Source organism: Ruditapes philippinarum, unplaced genomic scaffold (assembly GCF_026571515.1).
Source record: "Ruditapes philippinarum isolate M1 unplaced genomic scaffold, ASM2657151v2 ctg123_1_1_1_1, whole genome shotgun sequence".
In the NCBI taxonomy this organism is placed as follows: domain Eukaryota; kingdom Metazoa; phylum Mollusca; class Bivalvia; order Venerida; family Veneridae; genus Ruditapes; species Ruditapes philippinarum.
In genome coordinates this window covers 488,297-511,505 of record NW_026864861.1, presented here as the reverse complement: position 1 = coordinate 511,505, position 23,209 = coordinate 488,297, and the positions used below count along the sequence as shown (strand labels likewise).

Below are 23,209 nucleotides of genomic sequence, written 5' to 3'. Positions count from 1 at the left end.
ATCAAATCGGACTGAGAATAGCACAAACATATGATTTTCAATGTATTTCTTGTATATGTCTTGATTATATTTTATTGATATTTCTGTTTTAAGTGTTCCTGTTTTTCTATGTGAAAAAATAAAATTTAATGTTTTTAGGCTTATAAACCTCAGTGGAGTTCCTTTAAAATTCTCTTTGACAGCTGACCTTAGACGTCAAGTCATTTTTAGCTTGATTTTTTAAAAGAAAAATGTTTTAGCTATTACTACAGTCCTGGTGTCTGTTCTCAGTCCCATCCAGATATTTTTTTATTATTTCTTAATGATTTGTCTTCATACTTGGACACAACTACCCTTCAACTAAAAAAAACTAAATTTGACCTTGACTCATAAATGACCTTGACTTTTAAGGTCAAATTTTTTAATTTTGCATGAATTTGATAGACAAATAACACAGACTTGTAAGAAAAGTGTATACGATTTCCCAGTAACATTGCTACAGAAAAACTTCAACAAACTTAACTAAATACATATAGAATATAATGTAACAATTAATCCAATGAACTATGTTGGATTACACAAGACAACATCCCTTATATCCACTATTAAAATATTGACTAGGCCGATTTATAATTGAATCTCATCTCATACCCTTCGTGTTCAGCTAAATAAGCAGACCATATGTCTATGACTTTATCAAAGTATCAAATATTTTACCGAATGTCTACTGAATTTCTTACATAGAATTGTCCTGGTTCCATTTTTGGAACAGACCATTATCCATTTCGGGGATATCATTATGAAAATTTGAAATTGGTCAGTTGACGGTAAAAGTGCTAAGTCAGACTGCATTGACTGGCAAGCTGGTCTGGCTCTATAATGATTGCAAAGGATATCACTTTCAGTCCCTGCTGGTATTTGAGGCAAATTATTTTTCATGAACAATTCTGAGATAACAATTATTCACAATAATTGTATAAGTAGTGCTCAATACTCTAGCAACATTCCTTAACTGCCTGTCAATGTAAAAAATAAATACAGAACAACTTCTGCAGAACAGCACTCACTGAACAGCAAAGATTCTGGTTGTTGTTGACAGGTGTTACAATAGACAAGTTTAAAATATTATGAAGTATCACTTTGTACAAACATTGTAACTGTTGCTGTAAAAGGTTACATCATGTAGTTCAAAGTTGTTCTACAGAAGGCCACTCGGAATAGGTTTCACCGTACTACTGCAGGACAGGCATTCAGCAATAAATAACTTAATTTTATAAAACAGTGTTTTGATGCAGATTTCTTACAAAGTCTTTCTGCCAAGGAATTATCACATGTAAAATAAACCAAAGATTTTCTAATATTCTGGTTTTTACTCATCACAGTAGCTCAAGTCTGCTGGGTGATTTTATTCAACAATTTTCAGATTTTATTCATACTGCAATCTGATTATATTCATACAGGCCTCTGGTTTAATCCATACTGGTTCCACACTTTATTCATAGTATTTTCAGATTTTATTCATACTATTCATTTTGTTCATACTATTCTCAGATTTTATTCATTCTGTCCCCTGCTTTAATACATAGTGGTTCCAAAACTTTATCCAAAATATTGTCAGATTTTCTTCATATTATTCTCAGATTTTATTCATACAATCCTCAAGTTTATACTGGCTCCAAAGACTTTATTCATAATATTCTCAGAATTTCTTCATACATTTTCAGATTTTATTCATTCAGCACTGTGATTTATTCCATAATGGTTCTAAGACTTTATTTATATTATTTTCAGATTTTCTTCATACTTTTCTCATATTTTATTCGTTCTGTCCTCTAGTTTAATCCATAATGGTTTCAAGACTTTATCCATAGTATTCTCAGAATTTATTCATACTGACCACCAGTTTATTCTTTACTGACTTCCAAGATTTTATTCATAGTATTCTCACATTTTATTCATACTGTAATCTTACTTTATTCATTATCACCATAAAATATTAATTTTGCTGCAATAAGAAGTTGGTTGCCATGGAAACATCATTATTTGACATTTGAAGAGCATGTCTAACTTGATCCTGACTAAACCCCATCTCCACCATGTGTTGTACTTGTTCTTCTGATACTTCCATTTCCTCAACATCTTCTAAAAAGAGAGAATGGAAAAAAGAGAATGAAACTAAACTTAACATTATCTCAGATAATATTGGGAAACAAATTTTATTATTCATTTAATGACCTGCACCTTCCAACAAACAGATAGACGTATTTATTTTGCTGTCTTTTCTTTCGCACATTTCTCTGTATCTTTATGGACAAATGAAACTTTGGCCAGAATATGGATTTATCCTTAAGATAGTCTGACTGCAATGCTTTCCAGAAAAAAAATCTAACATCTGCCAATATCATAATAAATCAGTCATTTCCGGATCGTTATTTTTCACAATCTCAGTATTCAATAATCTTTAAACTTTTATAACTGGAATTTAGTACATAGCGATAAAGGATGAGCTATTGTAAATAATCTAATGCCCAAGATTTTGAAAAAATAACGTTCCAGAAATAATCGTAATGGTACAATATTGGCCGATGTTAATATTCTTTTTGGCGAGAAAGCATTACAGTAAGACTACCTTAAGGTATAAACTTCATAGTTAGATACAATACACCTTTGGTTGAAAGTTTCCTTTTGCCAACTTAATTAAACTTGAATTTTAAGATTTCAAAATTCATAAAATTTAACCATAAACATGTTATTTGACAAGAGTATTAGTGTTTTACAATTGTGCTTTTATTTTGTTTTGATCAGAAAAAAAAATACAATTTAAATACAAACAAAATGTCATAGTATAAAGAAACCAAAGTAATGTTAATAAAAATTTCTTCTGCGTGGTCACTGATTATTGAATTTTCTGTTGTTTTTTTTTTTGTAAAAACTGACCAAAACCTGTTATCAATTTTAATAAAATGATAACATGACACCTCTTATAAAGTATAAAATACCTTCTATTCTTTGCCGGAGGTCATCCTGATCATTGTTATTTATACCTCCAAATATACCGGGACCATTCACCAGGTTCTGAAAGTAGACAATAACACAAAATTGCTTGTTTTTACCTCAATTTAATCTTTATACATAAAACTAACACTTCAAAATTAAAATCTAGATGTTTCAAGTGTAAAGGAAGGATATGCAGTGGCATGTAGATTATATTATATATTGCAGCATACACATTTGAGGTAAGAATTCATTCAAAAACATGTCTCCAATTTCTATTAAGTCTCAGAGAATAACAATCATCTAAATTCTTGTCAATTTATAAGGAACCAGTGAATTGATTAGGAACCAGTCAAATCAAAAGGAACCAGTAAAGTTAACAAGTACCAGTCAAATTATTAGGAGCTGGTCAAATAACACTGGAATCAGTCAAATTATAAAAACAAGAGGGCCATGATGGCCCTGAAGTCGCTCACCTTTATATAGGCCCCCAGAGTGGGGTCAGTTTAAACCCAAGGGCTTTTATTTGAACAAACTTAGTAGACACCCAGTAGAAGATGTTTCATGCTAAACATCTAAGGTCTAGCTTGTTGGGTTTTTTAAAAGAAGATTTTTTTCAAGTTTTTTCTTTACACATATAGTTAAAAACAATGACATACCTGGGGCAGGGCCAGTTTTGACCCCAGGGCTTTTATTTGAACAATCTTTGTAGACACTTACTAGAAAATGTTTCATGCTTAATATCTAAACTCTAGCTATTCGGGTTTTTTCAAAGAAGATTTTTAAGTTTTTGCTATACACATAAAAAAAATTATAAGGAAAATCAATGTCCCCCGGGGCGGGGCCAATTTTGACCCCAGGGCTTTTATTTGAACAAACTTTGTAGATACTCACTAGAAGATGCTTCGTGCTTAATATCTAAACTCTAGCTATTTGAGTTTTTTCAAAGAAATTTTTTTAAGTTTTTGCTATACACATATAAGGAAAATCAATGACCCCTGGGGCGGGGCCAATTTTGTCCCCAGGGCTCTTATTTGAACAAACTTGGTAGACATCCATTAGAACATGTTTCATGCTAAATATCTTAGCTCTAGCTCTTTGGGTTCTTTAAAAGAAGATTTTTTAAGTTTTTACTATATGCATATAAGGAAAATCAATGACCCCCTAGGGCGGGGCCAATTTTGACCCTAGGGCTTTTATTTTAACAAACTTGGTAGACATCCATTAGAAGATGTTTCATGCTAAAAATCTTAGCTCTAGCTTTTTGGGTTCTTTAAAAGAAAATTTTTTAAGTTATTTCTATATGTATAAAGGGAAAATCAATGACCACCTGGGGCGGGGCCAATTTTGACCCCAGGGCTTTTATTTGAACAAACTTGGTAGACACTCACTAGCAGATGTTTCATGCCAAATATCTAAGCTCTAGCTCTTTGGGTTTTTTTAGAAGAAGATATTTAAAGTTTTTTCTTTTGGTTGGCATGGCAACCAGAGTTCTGCAACAAATTAAATTCTTTGAACAATTTTCAAAGGTGACCACCAAAGGAACATTCCTGTGAAGTTTGGATGAAATTGGCCTAGTGGTTTATGAGGAGATGTCATTTAAAGTTAAAGTTTACGGATGCTGGACGGCCGGACGCCGGACGAAAAGCGATCACAAAAGCTCACCCTGTCACTTTGTGACAGGTGAGCTAAAAACAGTCAAATGATTAGGAACCACTCAAACTATTAGGAACCAGTCAAATTAATAGGAACCAGTCATACCTGTGGCTGATGTCTGGAGTTCTGTAATGATCTCCATATAACTTGTTGTTCTAATCTTTCCATTGCTTCTTGTCTCTGTATTTCTACATTAAAAATATACAACAGTTGTGTTTTTTTTTTTCAGTTTTCAACTTTTTTTGCCTATCTTATACAACAGTACATGTATATAAATGTGAAAAACACCCACAACAAACAAACAAGCAAATATTGCGGAAGGTAATTTTAAGCAGTTCAATAAAAAGAAAATAGAAATGTTACAAGTGCCGAATACCCCCAACACACACTTGTCAGAAAATATGCTTTTCAGTTAATAATTTTGCACATAAGGAGAATGCAGTAGTTTATAGATAGTTTTCAAATGTTTTTGAATAATTTGTCCTACATCCATCAATAAAGTTTGGATTTGGAGTTTTCATGGCTTCTTATACCGTTAATACCTTCTATCTCCCTGAAATTTCTGCATTACTCTGTGAGATATATCTACGTACATAGTTTCATGTTGATACCTTTTATTCTTAGGTAATGTCATGGACAATGTTCAAAGTGTAAAAACGAACAAAGGGCAAGAACTCCAAAACAAGGGAAAGGAGAGTTACAGTACTTCTGCAATGCACTTCTTCAGTGAGAACTATCTACCTATAAAGTTTCAAAATGATATCTATTAAACATTCTGATTTATGTCCCGGACAAGAAATCTTCAACGGACTGCGCAACCAAGCAACCACCACCTGACGGTATACCCCCACAAACTTCGTATGCAGGGGTATAATAATACAATGTACAATGGAGTGTTATTCTACAGCCAACATAGTCAATACTGCTTAAATTTCTCTGTTTTGAGGCAAGAGATGATCAAACAGTTATCGGTATGTGGATTATCTTATCACAGTATATCATGATAATATATAGAGACTGCTTTACTAATTGCTAAATATGAGAAAAAGTTGCACAGATGTAGATTTAGTTTGCTCTCTTTTGTTAATAAGCTGATCTAACAAATCCACAAACGTAAAAGAGAAATATACAATTTGATAGTTGACTGAAAAGGCAGAGCTCACAGGTTGATACGTTACTCAAAACATGGGAGAAAACATAACAAGAGGGCCATGATGGCCCTGAGGTCGCTCACCTGCATATAGGCCCCCGGAGCAGGGCCAGTTTAAACCCCAGGGCTTTTATTTGAACAAACTTGGAAGACACTCATTAGAAGATGTTTCACAATGTTAAGCTTTTACTACACACATGTAATGAAAAACAATGATCTCATCCCCCTGTCCTCCCCTTCCCCCCCCCCCACCCCCCGGCAGGGCCAATTTTCACCCAAGGGCTTTTATTTGAACAAACTTGGTAGTCATCCATAAGAAGATATTTCATGCTAAACATCTAAGCTCTAGTTCATTGGGTTTTTTAAAAGAAGATTTTGTAAGTTTTTACTACACACATATAGTTAAAAACAGTGACACCCCTGGGGCGGGGCCAGTTTTGACCCCGGGGCTTTTATTTGAACAAACTTTGTAGACACTTATTAGAAGATGTTTCAAGCTTAATATCTAACTCTAGCTATTTGGGTTTTTTCAAAGAAGACTTTAAGTTTTTACTATATGCATATATAGGGAAAATCAAGACCCCCCGGGGCGGGGCCAATTTTGACCACAGGACTATTATTTGAACAAACTTTGTAGACACTCACTAGAAGATGTTTCATGCTTAATATCTAAACTCTAGCTATTTGGGTTTTTTCAAAGATTATTTAAGTTTTTGCTATACACATATAAGGAAAATCAATGTCCCCCTGGGCGGGGCCAATTTTGACCCCAGAGCTTTTATTTGAACAAACTAAGTAGACACACATTAGAAGATGTTTCCTGCTGAATATCTTAGCTCTAGCTCTTTGAGTTCTTTCAAAGAAGATTTTGTAAGTTTTTACTATATGCATATAGGGAAAATCAATGACCCCCTGGGGCGGGGCCAATTTTGACCCCAGGGCTTTTATTTGAACAAACTTGGTACACACTCATTAGAAGATGTTTCATGCTGAATATCTTAGCTCTAGCTCTTTGGGTTCTTTAAAAGAAGATTTTTTTAAGTTTTTACTATATGCATATAGGGAAAATCAATGACCCCCTGGGGCGGGGCCAATTTTGACCCCAGGGCTTTTATTTGAACAAACTTGGTAGACACTCATTAGAAGATGTTTCATGCTGAATATCTTAGCTCTAGCTCTTTGGGTTCTTTAAAAGAAGATTTTTTAAGTTTTTACTATATGCATATAGGGAAAATCAATGACCCCCTGGGGCGGGGCCAATTTTGACCCCAGGGCTTTTATTTGAACAAACTTGGTACACACTCATTAGAAAATGTTTCATGCTAAATATCTTAGCTCTAGCTCTTTGGGTTCTTTAAAAGAAGAATTTTTAAGTTTTTACTATATGCATATAGGGAAAATCAATGACCCCCTGGGGCGGGGCCAATTTTGACCCCAGGGCTTTTATTTGAACAAACTTGGTAGACACTCATTAGAAGATGTTTCATGCTGAATATCTTAGCTCTAGCTTTTTGGGTTCTTTAAAAGAAGAATTTTTAAGTTTTTACTATATGCATATAGGGAAAATCAATGACCCCCTGGGGCGGGGCCAATTTTGACCCCAGGGATTTTTTTGAACAAACTTGGTACACACTCATTAGAAAATGTTTCATGCTGAATATCTTAGCTCTAGCTCTTTGGGTTCTTTAAAAGAAGATTTTTAAAGTTTTTACTATATGCATATAGGGAAAATCAATGACCCCCCGGGGCGGGGCCAATTTTGACCCCAGGGCTTTTATTTGAACAAACTTGGTAGACACCCATTAGAACATGTTTCATGCTAAATATCTTAGCTCTAGCTTTTTGGGTTCTTTAAAAGAAGATTTTTTAAGTTTTTACTATATGCATATAGGGAAAATCAATGACCCCCTGGGGCGGGGCCAATTTTGACCCCAGGGCTTTTATTTGAACAAACTTGGTAGACACTCATTAGAAGATGTTTCATGCTAAATATCTTAGCTCTAGCTCTTTGGGTTCTTTAAAAGAAGAATTTTTAAGTTTTTACTATATGCATATAGGGAAAATCAATGACCCCCTGGGGCGGGGCCAATTTTGACCCCAGGGCTTTTATTTGAACAAACTTGGTAGACACCCATTAGAACATGTTTCATGCTAAATATCTTAGCTCTAGCTTTTTGGGTTCTTTAAAAGAAGATTTTTTAAGTTTTTACTATATGCATATAGGGAAAATCAATGACCCCCTGGGGCGGGGCCAATTTTGACCCCAGGGCTTTTATTTGAACAAACTTGGTAGACACTCACTAGAAGATGTTTCATGCCAAATATCTAAGCTCTAGCTCTTAGGGTTTTTTAAAAGAAGATATTTAAAGTTTTTTCTTTCGGTTGCCATGGCAACCAGAGTTCTGCATGGAATTAAATTCTTTGAACAATTTTTAAAGGTGACCACCAAAGGAACATTCCTGTTAAGTTTGGTTGAAATTGGCTTAGTGGTTTATGAGGAGATGTCATTTAAAGTAAAAGTTTACGGACGGACGGACGGACGAACACGGACGGACGGACGCCGGACGAAAAGCGATCACAAAAGCTCACCCTGTCACTTTGTGACAGGTGAGCTAAAAAGTAAAATAAACCATTGGATAGTAAACTCGAAAATGATTTATTTTTAAATCACTTATTTTATATTTTCTATAACTTTCAAAAGATTATGATTTACATGTATTCTAGGCCATGTAATTATCTACTTAAGAAATAATATATCAATAACATCAGTGTTTGGAGTTCGGATGTGTTAGAATGTACAATAAACAAGAGTTGCCAAAGGAGCAGTGTGGTGCAAGAGTGTTAAAAAAATATAGCAATAAGAGCAAGGGGCATAACTTTGAAAAAAAAATCGAGGATTGTCTCCCTTTTTGAAATGACATCCTTTATAACAACTAACATGTATACCAAGTTTGAAGTGTACAGCTTTTATAGTTTCTGAGAAATTGGACCTTAAAGAAAAGGTTAACCAACGCCGGACACCAAGGTCCTGACAATAGCTCCAGTTTCTTTCTTCAAAAAATCGGACCTAATACATAATTATAAGCTACTTTTTTTTTTTCAAAACAGACAAGCTAATAAAAAATGTTCTTATTCACATTAATAATGTATCTCTAAAATTACCAATTGTAGCTCCTATGTGTGTTGTATTTTCGTGTACATCTTTGGAGTTGAAAAGTCTGCCAATAGTATGATGACATAATCTCGCCAAACAATGTGGTACTTTAATAACTGATTGTAAGTGTAGAAAATTAACTCTCCATAAAATACCAGCCACCTGTTTGAAAGGAAATTACATACATGAAGTTAGCACAGTTTCTTGCTTTATAGTTCACTCTTGAAACAGCAAATATTCCCATTACAGCCTTTTCTGAATGTTTTGGGAAAAAGTGCTTACATGAAGCTTATAATATATCTGAAAAAATCATGTGGCATTTTTTGAATATAGAGAAATTAAAAAAAAAAAAAAAAATCATTATTATGTTTTGCACTGATGAAGGCATATTAAATTTAATTACTAAATGTTCGTGTTTGTGTGGCTTGTCTGATTATGAGAAATTAAAATTAGGATTACAACTACAGGTACTTTATACATGACATTTCAAGTTTAATTCTTGTGTATGAATATATTATGTGCCACTTCCTTGAACACTTAATTTTTCATATATAGTTGAATCAGTTTTGTTGTGTTTTTTTGCTTATGCCTGTCAGTCAGTGCCGTCTGACTAGGTTATATTTTCTCTATACTAGTAGCAGCTCAATTTAAGAACATGTCTTTTGTTTATTGAATCTCGTAAAATTCAAACAGAATGTTCCAAATTCAAAGCTGGGCAAATCCATTATACAAATTCAGCAGGTTAAGGAATATGGAAACTTTTTCAAGATACTGTCACTGCTCTTATCTCATTTACCAGTCATCTGTTTATTGACTTTTTCGTTCATCTTACCAGCTTACAAAAATGTATGCTTTACATAAGTTATTTGAAATGTGTGCATAACACCAGCCTATCATGTTAATAATTGTATTATTATTTAAAAGATGACAACATGATGTTAACTCACCAAGCCACAAATTGCCACTACTAATGACTCAGGTGAAGTACTGGCTGCCTGCAAGCCTAGGATATATGAAATAGATTTCCCCGTCATTGGCACACCCCATACATGTGAGAGTGCAACTCGTGGAATATCACAGAAAAATGGCACAAATAATGGATATATTATGCATAACCTGCAAATACATACAATTATAATAACATTGAGCATTAATTTTGTAATGACCCTTTTCATTGGATAATCATGGGGATTACATTAGCTATATACACAGCTACTGTCATGTTATGAAGTACATAATTCCATTCTTTCTCAAATAAAGGATGTTTTACATTATTATAAATTAATGAGCCGAGTCACGACAAGAGCATCATAGTGCGTTTGGGACCAGCATGGATCCAGACCAGTCTGCGCATCCGCGAAGTCTGATCAGGATCAATGCTGTTCGCTTACCAACTCTATTACAAGTATAGAAACTGATAGCGAACAGCATGGATCCTGATCAGATGTGCAGGTTGGTCTGGATCCATGCTGGTCGCAAACGCACTATGTTGCTTTTGTTGTGACGTGGCTCATTTGTTATAGAGATTATTGTCAGGTTATATGACCGTATATTAATGGCTGTTACAATAAATATGGAAACAATTATAATTTCTGCAAAAGAGAAATTTTCTATGCAAATTTAAACTTGAAACATGGGTCTTGATTTGTGACCTATAGTTATGACCCTGAAGATAGTGTTAATTTTCATTTAATTATGCATGGTACCCTAATTAGTTATGGAAATGAATGTTTAACCTAGAACATTGTAGGTTCACAAAAAAAAGTAATGTAGGAAAAAAACATGCTTGAGTTAATAATATACAAATATTTACTGACAGTAATGACAAAGAAAACAACATGAAAAATCGTGAAAAATATGTCAAACTTACGGTCCTGTTGGTAAAGGCTGTAAGGGTACTTCCAATTTCCGACACAAAAATACACACAACAACTCCAGTAATATTGTAAGCACTCCTGACCCTAGCAGATAAGACTGAAAATATTGTAATATCATTGAAACACTTTTTTATCATATTATTGAATCACTTTTTTATCAGTAAATTATTCCCCTTCAATACAATAATCTGCTAATATATTTTAAGTCTTTTCCCCATTAATATTACATTTTCAGGTCTCAATAAAAAGATTAAAATTTAACATGCTAGAACCGAAAGTGATCAGCTTTGCCCCCAGTACACAGACAGGCCAGCCTGCACATCCTTGTATCCTGATCACAGTTGATAAAAAAGGAAAGGCCTTAGCCTCTTGATTTCATGAAAAAATCATCTTTAAATTGCTAATTTGGGAAGTCAAAAAGCTGTGTAAGTTCAGATTTTTTGGGGGAAAACTGCATGGTTTTAAAGAAAATGTAAATTGGGAAAAAATCAGTGCCTCGGGCTCTATACTGGTGTTAGCACAATTACAAGTATTATGAAAAATTATCCTCATTACAAAACCAATATTTTCTTGTTATTTCAATTTATTTTTTTATCATATCAATTCTGATATTTTTAACTGGTAACTCTATTACAAAATAAAGTTTTGATATCTACATGTATAAATCTGATAAATTATAAGTGTAAAATAACAAAATAGAAAATTAAGAACTTACACTAAATTTTCTGGAACCAAATCTTTTTTCAAATACTCTAAAATAGTAGAGAAGAACAGAACAGACAAACAAATCTTTTAAATCCAAGAAAGCCAGCTTTGATGTCAACACACGCCATATCTGTAATCAAGTAAAACAGAAATTTGAAAAAAATCATCCAGGTATCATGTCAAATTATCAGAAGTCTAAAAATATTAAAATCTATAGTCTTCAATATAAATTTTACAGTAGTCTATGATGGTATTTATCTTTTGAAATACACAAGTAATTTATCTCAGCTAACAGTAAAATAAATGAGCATATTGTCACTTAGAGTCCTGATCATTTTTTATGGTTTTATATTATAATATAATGCTTAATGATTTATCAATGTTGTAAGTTCCATAAAGCATTATTTGTAAAGATATTACCGAATTTACATTTCATGTTAATAAATTATAAAGGGAGGTAATAAGAAATTTATTTTTATAAAGTCTAAGTCAAATTTTTCAATATGAAATGATTGAATGCATATATTTTAATGACGACATAGAATGTGGACAGATAATTGCAGTATATACTTTACATATTCATTGATGTTTATGCTGTTGTTAGGTATTAATGGAAATATTTCACAGCAGTAAAATCATTACTTTACCTGGTATTTATCAAACACTTGGCTGTGTGTATAGATAAAGTATGATTGGTGTTGTTTTAGTGGAAACTTCAGTAAAAATGACGAGCTGATTGCTGATCCTAGAAGAAACTTACACACTGGCGCATTGCCTGTAAAACAACAAATAATGATTTAAATGTTATAGATAATGCTACAGGAACATTTCTTCCTATAGTCATTTAAATTTTTCTGTTCACTTTATAATTATGGGAGAAAATGTGCAGTCAAGTAGCTCAGTTAAGTAGAGCTTCAAAAGACTTTTCAGAATTCTGAGAGCACAAGCTCTTGTATCTTTCAGGTTGAACATTTCTCACACCTTGAACAAGCCACCTTGATGGAATATAACTCTGATATTCCTGGGCATTTTCCCCTTCTATATAGCAGGGGACGTCATAGGGCTGCTTCCCTAAAGAAAAAAATTTAAAATCATGCAGTTTTCCCAAACAATTGAATTTACATCAAGTTTTTTCTCCCCCTTTTGGAAATATACTATGTAATTTCCCCAACAGATTAAGGGCAGGGCTGCTTCCCCAACCTGAGGAAAAAAAAGCCCTGTATTCTATCAAAGTTGCTTGTTAAGGTCCAAATGTCACAAGGTGATTATTAGCTAAATAATTTATAATTATTTTCAAATCGATTGAAATCAGTACCAATAAGAAATATGAGAACCCATTTTAAGATAGCATGTAAATATGAATTACTATCAGTGTAAATATGAATTACTTTCAGTCTAAATATGAATTACTATCAGTCTAAATATGAATTACTATTACTATTCAACTGTTTACTCATTGGGGAGAAAATTTCTCAGTACAGAGCTGAGTTTTCATTTTTTTATCTGAGACAACAGATGTGCTAACTTAAGCTATATCACCCAATTTTGCCCGGTCTGATCTGTTTTATTTCAGTGTTTTTTTCTTTATATAACTACTACCCTAAAACGGTACTGTTCCCAATAGAAAATAGACATTAAAATTCCCAATTTCCAATGTTTAAATTCCCAAAATGGCTGTTCAAAATTTCCCCAAGGCCAAGTGATTTCTCTGAAATCATTTAAATCTAACATATTCATAAAAATCATCACTCAAAAGTTCTACTTGGACAGTGGAAACTGTTACCTATCTTTATTCATGATGACTTATCTTATTTGTAGGTGAAAAAAATGCATTAAAAAAAAATCCCAATTTAAGTCAAAATAACACATTTTTTCCCAATCAGTCTGGTACCGGCACCATTCCCAAAGAAGAGAAAAAAAACGCTGTATTTAGGTCACGAAAATTGATGGAAAGTAACAAATCAATAAGAATACAGTCTAAGATTTTATCTACAATAAAATAAGAAGCTGAGTAAAATCTAGTCCTTCATTGAAAGACATCGCATTTTCTTTTTTTTACAGTTTGACGTTTATCGGAAAATGCGAATTTACAGCAGATTTGACCCATGTAAAATATAGCTTCATATCCGCTGTTACGTCTAATTATTTGGACTAGGTAAAATCATATTTGCCATATTAAAGGCCATGCCTAGTGTAACAGCACTAAACAATATGACTAGTGGATGGTGTAAACTGACATGCTATGATTAATCAACCATACTAATGTGCACTCAATCAACATTGTTAATACCAGCCACCTAACTGTAACTAGGCATGTTCTTAAGTAATGTCAAACTTTGATAATCACAGAGATGTCAACAACTAAGTTTACTAACAAGGAAAACATATAACCAAACTTAATGTACACGGTAACCTTAATTTTCAAAGTTAATTAATGTTGACAGTATGAGATCTTACTTTCTGTTACATTAAACACACGAAATACGATATGCTTTCGCAAATGGTAGAGAAAAGATAAAGAAAACTTACGAAATCCCACTGACACACTGCTGCTTGCAGACATTTTGGAAATTACCCGTAATATTAGCGTACTGTGAATGTTACTTTACTGAAAGCCTACTTGATTGGTAAATAGCATTACTCCGGACCTACGCGGCTCATCGAAAGAATCGTATACTGTATAGAAAAAGAATATTTTGCTCAAATTTGATTTTTACAGTGTTATCTTGCAATAAACATCAACAAAACTGCCAATATGAAAGACATTCAACCATTAAAGTTTCACCACATCAGATTATAAAAATATGACATTTAAGTAATCTCAGACTTCCCGGTTTCTTTAAACGAGTGCAACCGGTGTGCATATACATTCTCACGGAGCAAAACGTGAAAATGAATTTTTACAAAATGTGTGTCGCTGTTGGGTTATTAGCCCTTTTACACGCAGCATATTCAGCAGCGCAACGTAATGTATATTTATATCTCATAGTAGATTCATGTAGATTAATTTAGGGTATTAAAAAAATGGAACTGTAAATAATTTTTGAAACTTGAATTTTTATTGCAAACCCCTGGCCCGGCTGACCGGTGATTTAGCCTGTGCCCTTGTATCCCTATTTCCCTTGTTAGGAGGTGTATTATATGGAACTTCTTAGATCTACCTACAGACCACACATGTGGTTAATGTCCTGTCTACTGACTGGGGAGTGTTCTAGTCCTATAAATATGACGCCTGCAGGACAGGGCAGACCGTGAGACAGGGCGGACCGTGACTCGACACTAGGTGGACCATATTTTGGGACACGGCGGACCGTCACTCGAGACGAGGCGGACCTTGATTTAAAAAAGGTTTTTAATGTGTGGGTTAATGTAATAAAAGTATTAAATTATTGATGTTTTTGTTCTTCGTATTAACATTTCAATGCAAATATAAAGTAAAAATATAAAATAAGTTTTAAAATTCATGTGTAATTGTATATTAATTTGCTTTTGGTATTCTTTATAATATTTCAATCTAAACATTTCTATGTAACATATATATTAGAGTAGTTTAATACTTTTTTTTCAAGAAATTATTTGTAACTGCGTCAACTTACGCAGGTGATAATTGACCAATTATCGGGATATTACAATGTCATTGTTTGTATAAGGCGCTAACGCTGCTGATATTGATAAACTTTATTAAACAATAAGACACATAAAAACATATATTTTGTTGTAAAATACACGTTATAACAATGATAACGAATTACATCACATTAAAATTATTTTGCAATACAAAAAATAACAAAAAATGAAAGACATAACATTTTAAAGTCAACAATCAATTTATTAAAATTGACATAATAAACACAGACTTCCGTTATTAAAAAGGGAACACTGAAATATAAAATTTCTACGACAAAATGACACATCAAATTTTAAAACTTACTGTGTTTTTATTCCCCTTTGTATGCAGAAAATATTCAACGAAGAATGAAAATCTCAAGTAATTATTAATAATTTTTTTAAACAAAAAAGGCACAGTAAAAGAACCTTTTTAAATCAAAGCCCGGCCCGGGTCTCGGATTAGCCGTCCCCTTGTATCCCTATTCCTTGTTGGAGGTGTCCTATTGCTCTAGTCTGAGTCACAGACTCCCCATGGTAACGGTCCGTGTCTTCAGGGGGTGTCTGTCCAAATAAATATGACAACGCTTGAGATATTTTTGCTTCTGGGCTAGGGAGTGGTCCTACAAGTACAAATAAGATAGAATGATGAGCTCAAAATTTATCTCTTTGGCAAATACTCTGTGAAATTGCACAGAGGTAAATCATTATCACTTTGTGATTAAAAAATTAACCCTTCAAGTGTATGAGTGGCGAGGTGGCCTAGTGGTTAAGTTAACACACCAGACTAGTAATCTAAGGATTACTGACAGCGTAGATTCAACCCTGTGAGGGGCAGGCTTTTGTATCTTGAGCAAGGAACTTTTTAGTCATTGCTCAATACTGGTTGGTTCCAGAAACGGTTTCGTAAGTGTTTCAATAAGCTTAAAGCTTCCAACACAATCAAACTAAAATAAATTTGTATAAACTAAAGGCATGACTGGTGAAATGTTTGGGGTCCATACTTAACAGCGAAAGCTGAAAGCTGCTTATTGTGCCTTGATCTCATTAAACCTACATGTGCAGTCCGCCCAGGCTCTACTTTCAGCAGCTAAATTTTTTTCCATGTACATGTTAGGTTAATCCTTTAATAATGAACAAGTGTTAAAAATTTCATGTATGTTTTTTCTTTAATTTACAGATAGATCATACCTACGTCTCACAGAACAGGACTTTACTAGGTTACCATGGGATGTAAGTGTTTTTTAATTTTATCAATGTCCTTAATTTAAATATGTTTACCTTGGCCAAGGTCTTTCAATCTTCATGTACATGTATCTTCAAGTAGGGAAGTTTGACATCACTAGTAGATAGATTTAATGGGCAAGTCTTCTTGTATTTCAGTTGAATGAGAATTTAATGTGTGTAGAATTCATTTTTGTAAACTGTTACCTTGTATTAGATGTTATCCAGGACTCAGCAAAAGTGGGTTTTTCCCAGCTAAACTGTAGGTGCAAACAAACTTTTACTGATAAACTTCATGGTGCACTAGTCTACCCATCATAATAGATTAGTCAACCTGTAACGCTTATTTTCGAAGCTTTCAATGTAAAAGCTATTTGTACCTACGGATTAGCAGGGGAAAACTTGAATATTTCCGGAGTAAGTCTGTTGTTATCTTCTACTTTTGGCGAGTTGCTCTAGCTGCCCAGGCTTTATGAAGATACCAAAATACTCAAACCAAGATACAGTACTCTTCTAACAACCCATATTTATAAAAGTAAATACTGGCTGTTATGTAATAGGTTTATGTGTGTGAAATTTTGAATGATATTCTTCTTTTTTTTCAGATATTGATTCAGTGTATATTATCTCTTCTACTTGTTATACACGGTGTTGTACACATAGCTGGGTCTTTCAGAGAAATACGTGCCAGTGCTGACCTTGATCATAAGTATGATTTTGCCTCTTTGTCTTCAGTCTTTAGTTATTCAAAATATCTCTTATAATAAGAAATGTTTGTCATTCAAAATTCTTATCATTAAAGGGACTATTTTAACTTGTATGAATTGGCTCATTTTTGCTTTTGTTGGTTGAATATTATAAGAACAACAATAATGTGTAAGACAAAAGTATGTTCTATTTGATTTATTGTGATTGGAGTAATTTAACTTTCCATTTGAAGCATAGAATTTTGTTTTTTGTGGTTCTTTCTTTGAAATACTGCATTGTAGTGTTTTTAAAAAAGATAACGTATTTTGCTTAAGTTAAGGAAAAGGATTATTTGGTATATGTATGTACAAAGCAAAAACCAGTATTTGTGGAGTTGACTATTCAAAGAATTATAAGGGAGAGCTATTGAACTCACCCAGGCATCACCCACTCACATTAGTGAGGCCTTTGCACTAAATGGTTAAGTTTTTGCTCCAAAACTTCTAGAAAAACAAACAGCAACACTACATAACTAACTAGTATTACATTGGCAAATTTGTTTGTTTACAGAACATGGGATATGCTTGGTAACAGACAAGGATTTCTTTCATTCAATCACAGAGGGAAGGCTTTATATAGGGCAACATCGGATGAATGATGAAGAGATGATTTTATAAGAGACGTTTTAATGAGAAGTATTTAATACATATGTAGGAGATGACAAGGCAGAATTGTAGAGAATTGTGCAATATTGTAAGGAATTTAATTGAAAGATTCATATCTGTGCCATGCACAGTGATAACATGGTTGGTTGTCAAAAAAAAGAAGATAAGATATGCAAGGTACTGACTGTTAAATTTATAATTGTTGATAGCTTAAAATAAGCTAGAGAAGTAAAAAAGTATTGTTATTTAGGGTCATTTTTGGGATATCAGGGCACTAAATCGGCTGATCTTTTTTCAACAGTGTCAGAGTGTATTAGAGATTTGTTACTGAAAATTTTTAAAACAGCACATAAACTGTGGATAAATCCCAACATTTTTGTTTTCACTTATGAGAGCACTAGCTTCTGTTTGTTTACATAATGAAAACATGGTAAAATTATTTTAGAGAACATTATGAAAAATTAATAGTGTAATAAAATTCTCAGGAGGTATTAATTTAAAATGTGCCATCACCACATGATTATTTGGTGTTTTCCAAAAAATATAGAAATTTTATAATTTAAGTTATATGTTGTTAATCAGTGCTTTATTATTCCAGTTCATGTTTTTATGTCCCTGCATTTTTGGAATTTTTGGGAGATATTGCCTTAGTACTGTCAATATGATAGAGTGTGCTCAATAAAAGTATGACTTAGAACTCCAAAGTTATTTGACCTTAACCTTCAAAGTCAGATGTTCAAAATTTTAAAAATTTCAAAGTAACTTATATATCCATTCATTTTATCTATCAATAAATAGGTTTTGATTTTTTAATTTAAAAGGAAATTGCTCACAGATTTCTTCGTCAGAATGAAATAATAAGCAAGAGAGTGTTAATGTTTTCATATTTATGTTTTTGTATATTGTATCAAGAATGTTCTAAATCAGCTGTGTTTAGCTTTAATTTTTGTTTTGTAAATTCTGTCTAAACAGTGTAACATTATTCTTGTTTATCCTCTAATGTTATTCAATTTTTCTTTATGAATTTGTACTTAAAATAAATGGATACACAGACCTAGTGTGTTTTTGTCTGGTCTTTAGTAGTAACTGGTGCCGAGCTGCACTTAATTATCTTCACAATCACATGAATATCCGGAAAGTGCCTCAACAGTATCTGAAAATTGGGTCAATTTTAACCGGATTAAGAATGAAGATAATGGGTGTAAAAACATAGGTCATTTCCATCAAAAGATGTAAACCCAAGTATGCATAATGAATTAAAGATACTGTATGTTTTAATCAAGAATGTAACTGGTGGTGGTGTTGGTAGTTTTCACTTCAGATCATGGAAGTAAGCCACACTGAATTTACCAGAGCACAGTTCAGCCACCGCATTGTTCTTGGGCAGGCTGTCGAGATGTTTAACAGTTCTAGTTGCCTTCCCTTTCGCAAGGAAGGAAACTTCCGTACATGCCAGAGCAGAGATACAGTGCAAATGACCATAGAAAAGATTTCATGATAGATCACAAGGAAAGTGACCTGCGCTGTCTGGGAATTGAACCTGGGTTGCCCGATTCACACCTATTGAACTATCCATATGAATTTAAGGAAGTATAAAACATTTAAGTGAAATTTTATCCATTCATTTCTTATTGAAAAATTTCGCTTAAGACTATCGAAAATAAATTTCTAATTACCTCCCTTCATTTACATTAAATGTAAATTTGGTAATATCTTTACAAATAATGCTGTCTGGAACTTACAATATTGATCAATATTCATTTGAGCATTAATTTATTATATAAAACAAAAAAAATTTGAGTTACATGATTTTTAAATCACTTGGTCTTTGCCCTAATGTTTATGTCCGATGGCAATGCCGAAATTTGAAAATTTCTGAAATTGTATTTCACATAAACTGTTCTCAACAGCATTCATTTAAACATCATGTCTGTCAGGATAAACATTACCAGTTAGATGCTTTTAAGAAAACTAGAACTCTGCGAGTTGGATATGTAGCCTTGTCAACAGTATACCTGTAAGTTTAGGCATTAACACTGCTCTTGCAATAGTACATTTAGCTTTAATGGCATTTGAACTGATTTTAACAATGTTGCGTCAGGTTAAATAAAACTGTTATGTTATTAAAATAAAAATACCATGGAAAAGTTTTACACTGACAGATCAAAATGGAGGACTCTGTGATGGATTCTTCTGCATTGCACTTTAGGTCAATGAAAAAAGCTTGCATTACTGAGTTTGGATTCAATCAAAATTATAGTGACCAAGTTATTCTCTGGACAAGCCTATTAAGTATGAAAATTAACAAAGGGCAAAAACTCAAAAATCATGAAGGGCAGAGTACAAAGTCTTGTGCACTGCACTTTTTCTCAATAAGATCCATCATCCTATGAAGTGATCAAAGGGCAATAACTCAAAAAATAAGTGGAGAGTAACGATTCTTATACAATTGAAAGAGGCATGCAATCAACCTGACTTATAGTGACTGAGTTATGCTCCGGACAAGCCCAAGGGGATGCCACCAACAAAAGTAACCCTATATATTGCCTTTTTCATGGCAACACAAAAGCCCATCTTAAACAGCCTGGTCGCTCCTTTTTAGCTATAAAATATTTCAATTTTTTGCTCCTATTTTCGAAAATTAGGGAGAGCTATTGCACTCACCCAGGTGTCAGTGTTGGTGTACAAGTTGGTATTTCCAAAACTACGGTACTGAAGACTTCACACAATTATTTGAGAGCATAATAGGAGGTCTCTATCCAAGGTCTATAATTCTTACATGGATATTTACAGAATAATGACTGTTTTTGAACATATACAACTCTACATTATCCAGGCTCTTTTTTTTTACAATCAAGCACTGAAAGCCAAGCACTTGTTTCTTGTAGAACCATTGATTTCCTGTAAGACACTGACAAGCAATGTACAGCCAAAAGAAACTATTGTGTAATGAAGGGGCAAAATCAATCAACAAATACAGTGTACATATATACATCAATATTATTTATTTACTCGAGGTCAAGTTTTCATAATCATTATACAATCAACTTTACAACTAAAAAGATGAGTGCTATAAAAAGAGAATTGAAACATTTCTGGACATTCCAAAAACTTACATGAAAACTGAAACATGTATTTAAGTAATTAATGAAACATAATGTAACAAATTAACAAATACAGACAAAATGTTATTTTCAAATAAAAAGAAAACAAGCAGTTACAACATTAACATTGATGATCAATTTTTCGTATTGTCTTATAACTATATAATATACACTTAATCATTTTGACCAAATTTGAAGTACTGTACATGTGCATTTGTACCTCCAAATTTCAAAACTCGAAACACAAACAAATGTTTCCTTGTTTAAGGCCATAAACTAGAAATATATTGTATACATCACAGATGTAAAATATATATGTATATGTATCAAATGTAAATGACTTAACAATTTCTACCAATTCAATAATAACATGTGCCTTAGGACAAAATCCCCTTGACCAATTCTTGGAAATGGAACGAAATTCCTCGTCATGAAAATTTGAACAGTAACAAAAGCCCCTCGATAAAAAATTGGTTTTGATATTTTATCTTCTTCGTTTAGGCAGTATTTTATATGACAACTTTCAAGGTCAGATCAAAGGACAGTCGAATGCAAAGTTGAATTGGTCTACAATCAAGACGTATCGAGGTCTTTTACAGTCATTTTACTACATTGATAAGCTGTAACTTTTAACAAGAAATAGAGGTAAAATAAGGCTTTTTTCCTAACTGCTAAAAATTCCTAATAATACTAAAGAGTACTCCCAACAAACGTAACATTTTTTGGCATCTGTGACTATAAAAAATACAACAATTTCATTATTTCATATATTTATCATCACTGAAAGGGAATGTTTAAATCTGGCAGGCCTGTTTTTACTTTTCTCAACTTTCTCATAGTAACGCAAATTTCCCCATTTTAGAAGACACGACTTATTGCAATAGAAAAGGTTCACCGGCCACATATCCCATCCTTAACAAAATCTTTTAGACAGAGACAGTTTATCGTATTAACACTACAGGTTTTATTTAAGAACAACACAACTGATGTTAGGAGAAAGAGAGATCAGTGACACCCAATATTTTATCGCTTGAAATATTTCTGTCATCATATTCTAACAACATGCCAAATTTAAAGATATTCCATTGATTAGTTTTAGACTAAATAAAAACTCCCAAAATAATCCTTAAACATTACAGTTTCATTTTTGATTGGCTAAAAATAAAAGTGTGGTCCTCCGTAGCAGATTACTAAATTTAAGATCTTAATTTAGTTTTGACTTTACAACTTCACAATTCTCTTTTAGTTGTAACACCCCAGGTTAGCCAAAATCTTTTTTCCTGTTTCTGCGGCATATGACCTAAAATGTATTGGTGCACCATAAAACCAAATAAAAACAATTTTTTCCAATGCCTACAGCTACATATATACATGTACTTACAGAAAAACATACATTTATAGAAAACAAACAGTGCGCATAGACCAGCATGGATCCAGACCAGCTTGCGTAACCGCACAGTCTGATCAGGATACAAACCCTATTACAAGTTGAGAAACTAATAGCGAACAGCATTGATTCTGATCAGGTTGCATGGATGCGCAGGCTGGTCTGGCTCCATGCTGGTCGCAAACGCTCTGACCAAACGCATTATGTTGGTTTTGATATGGCGCTGCTTATATATCTAAGAAAACAAACAAAGTACATGTAACAAACAACACTGAAAACATAACAATCATAGTATCATAAGACAATCAGCAACACTTTGTTCTGGAATGCATATAAAATTTATGACCCATAAATGCACTTTTTAGTTATCAATAAATGAGCCGCATCACGACAAAACCAACATAGTGCGTCTGCGACCAGCATGGATCCAGACCAGTCTGCGCATCCGCGCAGTCTGATCAGGATCCATGCTGGTCGCTTACCAACTCTATTACAAGTTGAGAAACTGATAGCAAACAGCATGGATCCTGATCAGACTGCGCAGATGCGCAGGCTGGTCTGGATCCATGCTGGTCGCAAACGCACTTTGTTGGTTTTGTCATGACGCGGCTCAAATGATATATACACCTTATTTCCTGAACCATATATCATATATAATTGTAAATTATTAACGCCAGTGTTATACATCTACTTATATCTTATATAATCATCAATATCATTAACAACTTACATATTACTAAATAATACATGTACAAATTTCTGCACCAGATTCATATATTTTTTTTTGGAAAGAATAAAAAGATAAAATAAGCTATTAAACAAATATTCAGAAGAAAAAAAACTTCTTACTTACAAATGAAAATCTAAAATATTTGTTACCTTTTCCTATAATAATGACTGCTGGCATAAGAAAACATATCTTAACATAATTTACATTATAATATTGGATTACTAAAGAAATTCAATTCTTCAGAACTTGAAATAAATAAAATAACTTTTGAAATTTGCCCATTGTTACCTA

General features: G+C 33.1%; 2 protein-coding genes across 2 annotated transcripts; one reads left to right on the top strand and one right to left on the bottom strand.

Annotated features, from left to right (window-relative positions):
* LOC132727079 (ubiquitin-associated domain-containing protein 2-like) lies at window positions 1-14,163 on the bottom strand. The gene is made up of 9 exons (XM_060712492.1): window positions 14,045-14,163; window positions 12,163-12,290; window positions 11,526-11,645; window positions 10,804-10,907; window positions 9,881-10,049; window positions 8,942-9,095; window positions 4,735-4,817; window positions 2,979-3,054; window positions 1-2,121 (listed from the first exon to the last, which is right to left on the bottom strand). The coding sequence occupies exons 1-9, from the start codon at window positions 14,076-14,078 to the stop codon at window positions 1,976-1,978; spliced, it is 1,014 nt and encodes a 337-aa protein (XP_060568475.1). The 5' UTR covers window positions 14,079-14,163; the 3' UTR covers window positions 1-1,975.
* Window positions 14,164-14,328: 165 nt separating this feature from the next.
* Window positions 14,329-18,751, top strand: LOC132727080 (ER membrane protein complex subunit 5-like). The gene is made up of 4 exons (XM_060712493.1): window positions 14,329-14,480; window positions 16,302-16,354; window positions 16,951-17,054; window positions 17,603-18,751. Exons 1-4 carry the CDS (start codon window positions 14,408-14,410, stop codon window positions 17,688-17,690), a joined length of 318 nt encoding a protein of 105 aa, XP_060568476.1. The 5' UTR covers window positions 14,329-14,407; the 3' UTR covers window positions 17,691-18,751.
* The last annotated feature ends 4,458 nt before the right edge of the window (window positions 18,752-23,209 follow it).

Bases quoted from the DNA above. Each gene is read 5' to 3' on its own strand.
- LOC132727079 (XM_060712492.1), bottom strand. From the start codon at position 14,078: ATGTCTGCAAGCAGCAGTGTGTCAGTGGGATTTC. The intron at 11,646-12,162 runs GTAAAGTAATGA...ACTTGATTACAG, and splicing joins AAGTGTTTGATAAATACCAG to ATATGGCGTGTGTTGACATC. The intron at 10,050-10,803 runs GTAAGTTTGACA...ATGTATTTGCAG, and splicing joins CAGCCTTTACCAACAGGACC to GTTATGCATAATATATCCAT.
- LOC132727080 (XM_060712493.1), top strand. From the start codon at position 14,408: ATGAATTTTTACAAAATGTGTGTCGCTGTTGGGTTATTAGCCCTTTTA. The intron at 16,355-16,950 runs GTAAGTGTTTTT...CTTTTTTTTCAG, and splicing joins TTACTAGGTTACCATGGGAT to ATATTGATTCAGTGTATATT. The intron at 17,055-17,602 runs GTATGATTTTGC...GTTTGTTTACAG, and splicing joins AGTGCTGACCTTGATCATAA to AACATGGGATATGCTTGGTA.